This window comes from Natator depressus, chromosome 24 (assembly GCF_965152275.1).
Source record: "Natator depressus isolate rNatDep1 chromosome 24, rNatDep2.hap1, whole genome shotgun sequence".
Classification (NCBI taxonomy): domain Eukaryota; kingdom Metazoa; phylum Chordata; order Testudines; family Cheloniidae; genus Natator; species Natator depressus.
In genome coordinates, this window is record NC_134257.1 from 6,357,225 (window position 1) to 6,366,971 (window position 9,747).

The 9,747-nt window shown below is 46.1% G+C and overlaps 1 protein-coding gene across 1 annotated transcript in view; it reads right to left on the minus strand.

Annotated features, from left to right (window-relative positions):
• LOC141976971 (nuclear receptor subfamily 2 group F member 5-like) overlaps window positions 1–5,389 on the minus strand; it is a 32,344-nt gene extending 26,955 nt beyond the window's left edge. Inside the window, exon 1 of the mRNA XM_074938149.1 lies at window positions 4,993–5,389. Within this exon, the coding sequence (XP_074794250.1) occupies window positions 4,993–5,389 (397 nt within the window). The remainder of the gene's footprint in view (window positions 1–4,992) is intronic.
• Between the last annotated feature and the right edge of the window lie 4,358 nt (window positions 5,390–9,747).

The following is a 9,747-nucleotide window of genomic DNA, read 5'->3' on the forward strand; positions in this document are numbered from 1 at the left end:
CCCTCGATTATTTGTAAGCCAGAGAGAATCGTGACATTCTAATTCACTTTTTTGGGGCAGTGACTTGCCAGTGTCTCTTGTTTCTAGTCAATTTCACTTTCAGGCCCTGATGCATAGTGCTGCAAAGGGGAAGCCAGCAAGCCAAGGAAATGGTTGCTTGGTTAAAAAGAAAAAAAAAATTCCTATTCTCTCTGGAATTAAACAAACAAATAAATAAATAAATAAATCACAGAAACATTTCCATTATTTTGGGCCAAATTTGGTAGATTATCGCCGTGGTAGATTATTGCATAAATGCAATGTACCTAGTGAGCATGTAAAATCAGCCAGATACTGTGAGGGCAGATGCTTTAGAAATGCATTTAACAATAACAAACCTTCCTTATGACCCTGGTGGCAAATCCTTTAAACTGGGCGGTTAAACTTCAGTGAGATGGCTAATAGATTGCTAGCCGTTTGCCCACCAAAAGTGACAGAGGTGTTTAAATGGCGAAAGGGGATTTCTCCTAATCGTTATAATAATTAACAAAAGACCTAATCTGCGGGGAACGCAACGTGACCCGTTTCCAATGCCAAGTGCGAGGGGCAGAAAAGCAAAAATTCAGACTATTCTATTGCTGGAAAATGGATTGGGGAATAGAGCTATTGAAAGTTCACTCAATGCCACTATACTCGGAGTGAATTCACCCCAATCCAATAATATTGATGAAACTAAAAAAAAATGAAACGTAACGTTCTGAAAATCAGCACATATACTGGACCATTCCCATGCCCTTGTTCAATCTATTTGTTTCCATGTGTCCCTTTTTAAAGTTAAATGACTTTCCAGATGAAGTCATCACTCACTACCAAACCTTTGTGCAAGTCTATTTGTAATTAAATTTCCCTTAAATATTCTTGATCTGAGGAAAAAGGCTGCAATAAGAAACATCCCTTGTAAGATACAATTTGAATTCTATGTTTGGAATTCATTAATACACTCTAGAATTTTTCCGTAGAGCCCAGTTTTTGTAAATTGCATTTAAGGATTTGGATGGAAATTTGATTTTTTGTTTTTTGAGTGGGGTTTTGTGGGCTTTCTCCAGCAATCATTCCCAGCCTACGATAATGGCAAAGAATTAAAATATCATTTCTGAACCTACGCTCAATAATTTCAGCTGAGTGTGTGTGTTCTGCATAAAAGCAAGGGAATCATTCAAACAACTCCTGAAATCCTTTGAATCAAAAAATTATCCCAGATTTAAATTGGTATGGAACAAATTATATAATGTAGCATTACATAATCAGAAAAAGATAAGTAGATGTATCTTGATAGATAGATGTCTTTGTTTATGCTCACCTAATAGTCGAAGCTTACTTGCCAATGTAAATATTTACTTGGTATAAAATTCCAAGTAAAATGGATATTAAAAAATCAAAAGGAATACAGAGAAGAGAGCTGTTTAAAAATGCTTTTGAATCTCTCAGCATAGATGTTTCAAATGTTGAGTAACCACTAAAAAAATTTAGTGTCCGCTCAACCAGAATTGTAGTGATCTAAGCTCACCTTGGGCTATAAAGACGTGTTTGTTAATGAACACACGCCAACAATTTTCTTATTATGCTACCTAATGCTGTGTAGGGTTATGACAGACGTCATGTTTAGCTCAGCAGTTCAATAAGTTACCTGACTCAGCTTCTCTCTCTATTTACAAAAAAAAAAAAAAAGACTTTGTCAAATCCTCAGCACGTGTTGATTTCAGCCTAGCTGGACCAATTTAAACCCAGTGAGAATCTGGCCACTGTATGATGCGTGCATTTGGACAGCAGGCATCTTTTTGCATTAGCCCAGGGGTCCCTGCCTAACCACCGCTAGAGCATCAATTTTATTTTAAAGAGATGACTTTTAAGGCAGAGGTTTCTGGGTGTGAATATGGCTCCAGATTGCATGAACTTTTGCCCTGTGAAACTCTCCAACATAGCGTTTTGCCGGGTGCCTAGTACCATGTCACCCAAATGCGTTATAAGGGCCTCAGTAAAGGGAATAATAGAGGTAAAACCGTCCCCTTTCTAACTTCCTTTTCTCAAAGCCATGCCCATGATCTGAGAAGCATTAATCGCCAGATTTGACAGAGGGCTTAATAAAGAAATTAACACACACAACTGAAAAGAAAATAAGGAGAGAAGGAAATAGATTGAGCTATCCCAGCTCCCAGCTGGATCAGGGATAAGTCATAAGGATTTTATGCTGATGATTTGAATGGTCATTTGTGCAGAATAAATCTATTAGCAGCTTTCTTGTGTATATATAAGTATATATAAATAAACGAGAGTAGCAAGAGTTGCTAAGATCTGCTACTAGTACCCATTGGGGATATGCAGTAATCATCTCACCAAAAGAAGATTAAATGCCATGAATGCATTATTGCAGCCAAATTACTGGGCACGTTAACAGAAAGGGAGGGGGCAAAGTTTTCAAAGAAAAATCTTACTCTGGAGAGTGGGGAGGGAAGGGATTTGCCTTGATGTTTTCTTAAATATGTCCCATCATGGGAGAGAAACTTTACCACTTTTTCCAACTCATTCCTTAACTGAGAAAATTAAATGTACAAGAGAAGTCTTTAATAGTATGGTTGAAATGCTGATCATTTGCGCAAAGTTCAAAAATAATGTGATTCCTATTTAAGTTGTATGGATTCTTGATTGTTACTAGTTAAAGAAGGTAGTTCGCATTATGAAGGAAGTACCATACATACTGAATATTATTGTTATACGTGTATCTTATACTGAGAGACTCCCATGCTGTCGCATGCTTTCTGCAATCCTACATTTGCGCGAGTGTAACTTAATAAAAAAATTTCTCCAGGGCTTTGAGATCTGATGAAAGATGCTATCTGAATGCCAGGTATGTTGTTGTTTCCACTCAATATATTTGTGTGAGGAAACCATGCATGTTACATTACTGCTAAATTCTAGTTTAATTTTAAATCCTGATAATGGTTAATATAAGGATGGTGAATTCAGTGTAATCAGCTTTGGCCTTTTTTTTTTATTCCTTTCACAGACATACAGATGCATTTTTTAAAAAAGAATATTTCTATTCCTACTGGTTTTCACTGCCTACCTTGTTCTAAATAAAATGAATATGGGCACAGTGAAAATTCCTACCTCTGCAGAGAAACTCTCTCTAAATCAAGCCCTATTTAAAAACCCAAGAGAAACTAAAGGTTCACTGGTTTGAAGGATTAATTTCACTGATCAGATAGTCAAGTTAAATATGAATTAGGGTTATTTCCCATGATCCTTTTGTTGTAATCTACAAGTAAAGGGTCTTGGGGAAATTTAGCCTTTTAAGGATTCTGCTTTTCTCTTGCTAAAGAACAATCAACAAATATCCAGGCTTTACTTTCTCAGGCCCAAATGGGGAAGTACAGTAGACAACACTGGGGAATCAGTATGCAGGAATGTTAAGGGGGAGGCTGATGAATTTGGGATTGGCAAAAAGGACAAACCATCTGATTTTGTGTAGATCAGAAATTTCAGCCAAAGGCTGGTGCAAAGCTTAATTCAGTTGAATGAAAGTTCCCTGATATTTGCCCTGCAACAGGTATCTGAAGTTTGCCCTTCATTTAAAAAACAAAATAGCTACATGGAACAGGAAAGGAAAACCAGTCTGAAATGCAGGGGGGCAGCAAATAAAACAGAGATGAGTTGAGAACTCGACAAAAGCAATTCTGACACATTTCTAGCCTGTGGGTTTCCACTTTACCCAGATCCCTGTTAAGAAATGGTATCTGGAATTCTCTTGGCACTGGGGAGTATATGGGATGGGAATGATACTAAGAACATACCAAGTCCCTAAGACGGCAGCGTAGCAACTGTAAACTCGCAGCTAGAGAGGAAGAACCCTGGCTAGGGCTTTGGGGGATGGATAGCAGGGTGGCAAGTAAGGAAGGAAGAGAATACGTAGGGAACCACAGGGCACCTGCAAGGAGGACTGTCAAGTGGAAGGGTGATGCCTGGTACACATGACCCTGTTGCCTTCAGTGAGGGGGAAGCTGATCAGACAGTTCCGCACAGGTGGGCATCCTGTCTAGAGAGCAGAGAAAGGATGGGAAAGGAGAGAGTGAGAAAATAGAGGGAAAGAAATAAAAGAGAGATGTCATGAGAGAGGGTAGGGAGAGAGACATTTAGGGAAATAGAAAAGGGGATGGAGAGAGAGGAGGAGGGAATCGGAAGGGAAGAAAGATTTAGAGAAGGAAAAGGAAAGTAGTGAGAAAAGAGAAAGTGGATGAATGAGAAAATGGTAGAGACGTAGAAAAGGAAGGCATGAAGAAATTCAAGAGTGAGAACGGGGAGAGATAAAAGAAAAAGAATTTAAAAAGAGAGATTTTCTTGCTCTTTTTCATTTCTCTGTCTTTGGAATGAGAGAGAGGAATGACCAGAGAAAGAAAACCTTTCATTCTTTCTCCCCTTTTGCATTCGTTTCCCCCCCTCTCTCACTCCTCTTCCTAAGAGAGAAAGAAAGAAAGAACAGAGAGAGAGGAGAGAGAGATCCAGAGAACACACACAGAGAGAGAGATTAGAGAAGGAACATCGAAAGAAACCAGGGGAAAGAAAGCAAGATAACAGGGAGAGAGAGAAATGAAAGAGAAACACAGAAGGGATGAAAAGAGAGAACAAAAAGAAAGAGAAGAAAGACAGGGAGAAAGGGAGAGCAGAGAGGGGGAAGGGAACCCAGGAAGAGACCGAGAGAGGAGAAGAGAACACAGAAAGAAAAAGACAGAAAGAGAAGCGAGAGGGAAGAACAGAAAGAAGGAGAAGACGGAGAAAGGGAAGGCAGAGAGAAGAGCAGAAAGACAGGGAGGGGACCCCAGGAAGAGACAGAGAGGAGGGGACACGGAAAGGGAGACCCCGGAGGAAAGGCGAGGCAGCCAGGCGAGGCTGGAGAGCCAAGGAGCGGCGGGGCCGGGGCCGGGCCGGGCCGGGCCGGGCCGGGCGGGGGGCGCTCACCTTCCCGGCGCATGCCGACCTTGAGGCACTTCTTGAGGCGGCAGTACTGGCACTGGTTGCGGTGGTGCTGGTCGATGGGGCACTCCCGGTTGCTGCGGCAGGTGTAGCTCAGGTTGCGGCGCACCGAGCGCTTGAAGAAGCTCTTGCAGCCCTCGCAGGTGAACTGCCCGTAGTGCTTCCCGCTGGACTTGTCCCCGCACACCATGCAGTCCACGCTCGGCGGGGCGCCCCCCTTCTCCCCCGCCTCCGGCGGGCCCGCGGCCACCGCGCCCTTCGGGGGGCCCGGCGGCGGAGGGGCCACGCCGGGCTCCGGAGCGCACGGCAGGCCCGGCGGGGGCTGGGCGCCGGGCGGGCCCCCGGGGATCTCCTCCTGCCAAGGGTTCACGACCATGGCCATACTAGCGGGGGGAGGGGCAGGGGCAGGAGGAGAGGGGGGGGAGAGGAGTCAGGATGGGGGGAAGGAGGAAGGAGCGGTGGAGGAGAGGAGTCGGGACCGGGGGGATGGAGGAAGGAGCGGTGGAGGAGAGGAGTCGGGACCGGGGGGATGGAGGAAGGAGCGGTGGAGGAGAGGAGTCGGGACCGGGGGGCTGGAGGAAGGAGCGGTGGAGGAGAGGAGTCGGGACCGGGGGGCTGGAGGAAGGAGCGGTGGAGGAGAGGAGTCGGGACCGGGGGGCTGGAGGAAGGGGCGGTGGAGGAGAGGAGTCGGGACGGGGGGATGGAAGAAGGAGCGGTGGAGGAGAGGAGTCAGGATGGGGGGAAGGAGGACAGGACGGGGGGATGGAGGAAGGAGCGGTGGAAGAGAGGAGTCGGGACCGGGGGATGGAGGAAGGAGCGGTGGAGGAGAGGAGTCGGGACAGGGGGAAGGAGAGATGGAGGCGAGAACTCGGGATGGGGGGAAGGAGGAAGGGGCGGTGGAGGAGAGGAGTCGGGACGGGGGGATGGAAGAAGGAGCGGTGGAGGAGAGGAGTCAGGATGGGGGGAAGGAGCGGTGGAGGAGAGGAGTCGGGACGGGGGGGAAGGAGAGATGGAGGCGAGAACTCGGGATGGGGGGAAGGAGGAAGGGGCGGTAGAGGAGAAGACTCGGGATGAGGGGAGGGAGGAAGGAGAGGTGAAGGAGAGAACTCGGGATGGGGGGAGGGAGGAAGGCGAGATGAAGGAGAGAACTCGGGATGGGGGAAAGGGGAGGTAGAGGAGAAGACTCGGGATGGGGGGAAGGAGGAAGGAGAGGTGGAGGAGAGAACTCACGATGCGAGGAAGGAGAGGTGGAGGAGTGGAGTCGGGATGGGGGGAAGAAGGGAAGGAGCGGTGGAGGAGAGGAGTCGGGATGGGGGGAAGGAGGGAAGGAGCGGTGGAGGAGAGCCGGAGAGTCGGGATCGGGGCGAGGGTAGGAAGAAGGGAAGGGGGAGCAGATAAATCGACGGCGGAGGAGAGAAAGAAAGTTAATCCACCCAGCAAAGAAAGGAATCAATAAGAAGGGGGTGGTATTTTCAAGTCTCTCCCCTATGATCGCAATGGAATTCGTTCAGTTTCTTCGTGGCTCCCAAATTCTCCAGCAACCGAGAGAGAGAGAGAGAGACAACCAGCTCCTTTCTAAAAACACCCTCTCTTGCCCCCTTCTGTCCTGGCGTGGGGGGCACGGGAGAAGAGAGGTTTGTTTAGATTAAATTCTCTCTCCCTGCTGGGTGTGTATCTAGAATAACAGATAATTAATATTTGCAATGTCGATTTGGTATTTGCAAAGAGCAGAATTATAATCGGGGGGAGGGGGGGAGGGGAGAAGAGAGCTAAAATGACGAAGCCAGATTCCTGGAGGGTTTTATTGTCATTTCAGCCACTCCAAAAATCCACCGCTCTCGTCTTCCCCACCCCATTAAAACAACCCCAACAAAACTTTGCTGGACGCAGAAACTCCCAAGGGACTTCCGATTCCTTACGGATCTGGTACGGGGAGGGGGGGAAGACAGAGAAAGGGAGAAAAGGGGGAAGAGGGGAAAAAATCCATCAAAATGCTACCAAGCGTTAAGTATTTCACAATAAACTCTCAGCCAATTTGGACTCTGGCTTCTCTTCCAAACCCATCTGAATGACATGCCAGAGGCCGAACACACACCGCGCAGGTTGGCAACAGATCTAAAAAAAAAAAAAAAATTCTCCCCCGGTCCCCCTCACGTGCATCCAAATTTAAAAGCGATTAATTCCTAATCAACCCCAGAGAACCCTAATTACAAACACAACCGGTCGCCAAGATCTCAAATAAAACCACACGCCCTCCCCACGCACCGAGGGATCCTGCATACATTGGGAGAGCGGATGGTTCCTCGCTTGTCCTCAGTTAATGCAAACACAGGAATCCAGATAGCCCACCAAATTCGCAGACTAAACTCGGATCCGCGCTTTGTTTCTTTAGTCAATTTCACTGCCTCTGATCAGGCGGAAAAGTTGGGCATAAAAGGGTAAGGGAACAAATAAAAATAACGTACAAAATAAGGCAGCGTTTAAATCATCTTGGGTTTTGCAGAGTTTATCCGTCTCCGATTCTCCCTTCCCTTTATAGGAGGGACTATCCCCGCGTCTCTTTCACACACGCGATTATCTGCCAATACTTCTGTGCAAGTATCGGGGTGTGCGTGTTTTGTTTGGTCTGAATGGGAATATTTCCCTTCGTTTTCCCTTCTCGCTTCGATTTCTAGCCGGCAACCAGACGGGCTTCTTTCTACTTTGCACCCCCTTGGCAATTTTGTTTAAAGTGATTTTATTTTGAAGGGGGATAAAGGTGTACCAAAATATGTAAATCGGAAAAGAAACGCGTCCAGAAGAGGCAAAAGTGGGGTCGGGGGGGGGAAACAATGGGAGCAGAGCTAAATAGAGAGAGATCATTTAAAAGAAACGTACTGTACCTTGGGAAGGGCAATGTCTTTTCTCTTCTGTCTCAGCCTTGGGGGATGATGCTCTATAGTGTAGCTGCTGGTTTGTGTCTTTTAAAAGCTAGATTATTAATCACACGCACATTTCACAAGATTTTCTCTCCACCCCCCCTTGGTGTGTGTGTGTGTGTCTGCGTATGACTTGCAGGCTCATAAAAGTCAAGATCTGAAATGAGATGGAGACAGATTCCACCTTTTGAATTTTCCTCTGTCTTCTCTTCCCCCTCCTTGGACAGAAGCAAGGGGGGGGTTGGGGGGGGAAGGTGGGGCTGGGGAAGAAGGGGGGGGGGGAAATCGCAACACACACAAACTTTTAAAGTGAAAGAATGGCCCTTTTGCTTGTCAATCCCCCCCCCCCGGCCCCTCCCCCCGAAGATGTTCCCTGGGAGGATCACGTGGCGAGCGGCTGAACTCTGACAGTGGAATTCATTGACAATGTGGCCATGGAGACACGTTCCTTATAAGGCCCAACATTCCAAGTAGGGGAGGGGGCTGGGGATGGAACCGGCCCTTGCAACGCCGCGGAGCCCTCCCTCAATCAACGTTGCAGAGGGCCCTGATTGGTGCAGCCCGCGGGAGGCGGTGGGTGGGCGTGGCTGGCCCTGGTCAATGGGCGTGAAGTCCGCGAGGGGAGCGATTTAAAAGGGGGCGGGGAGGCCACTGGCGAGGGTCCCTCCTCCTGCTGTCACTTGGTCCCACTTGCGAGAGGGCAGGGCGGTCTGGCACATGGTGGGAGAGAAAGTGACACAGTGGTGGCGGCTTGTTGCTGCGGCTTAATGCATGCCCCTGGGGCTAAGTGCCACCTTGCATTGCTCACAGCCTTGCATAATTCTAATGACTAAACACTGGCCTGGCTTTGCTCCCTGGTAACGCAGAAGGCTCTGATTTAACCTGGTGAGTGGGATCGGAGAAGTTAGAGCTGGGGGAGACAAGTAGAAGAATGTCCCCCTGCAAATGCAAGATCTGTAGCATGCCAGTAGATCAGTTATTCGACAGACCGATTAGTGAATGTTGGAAGAGGTAAAGCACTGGATGTTATGATGATGCTTCCCTAGATACCAGGGTGATATAGCTAGGTAGCTTAGTTCAGATATTATTAATTCATTATTATTATTTTATATATTCTGTGCATGCAGCACCCTAATGGTGCTACACTTTTTATTTTTTACAGTCAAATAAAATATACAAGATTTCTTCACTGAGTGTACAATCTAGCACAGTGGTTTTCAACCTTTTTTTTTTTTTTTTCCATTTGCTGGCTGCCTAAAGAATTTCAAATGGAGGTGCAGACACAGAAATCGTAGACGTAGTCTGTGGACGGCAGGGGTCTGCAGACCACAGGTCGAAAAACCTCTGTTCTAAGGTATGGACAACCTTTTGTGGAATCCTTAGACATAAACTACGGGCCCATGGGGGTCCCTGGACCGCAGGTTGAAAATCACTGATCCAGCACAATGCTATTACTATACAAATAATGCGAGTTCCGCCTTAGCTAGAGCAGGGTTGTTTCAAAGATTTAAAAGCTAAAACTCCTGATGCGTTTACTTACCTTAATATTTCTAGCATGCACTTATCTGTGTTTGTAAAGAGCAACCTAAATATATAGCCTAATAGAAATTATTTTAATTGTTTTTTAAATAGATTACAAAAATAGTTTAGATATGGTAGTCATATAACTCCCACTGTTGCAGATTAGGTTGATAATATAATATAATTAATATAAATTTCAATTAGATAAACCTTATATTTTTGTTTATATTTTTAGATTTTTGACAAATTAAATTAAAAGAGAGAACTGAAAAGGACCAAAAAATTAATGTAAGGATGAGAT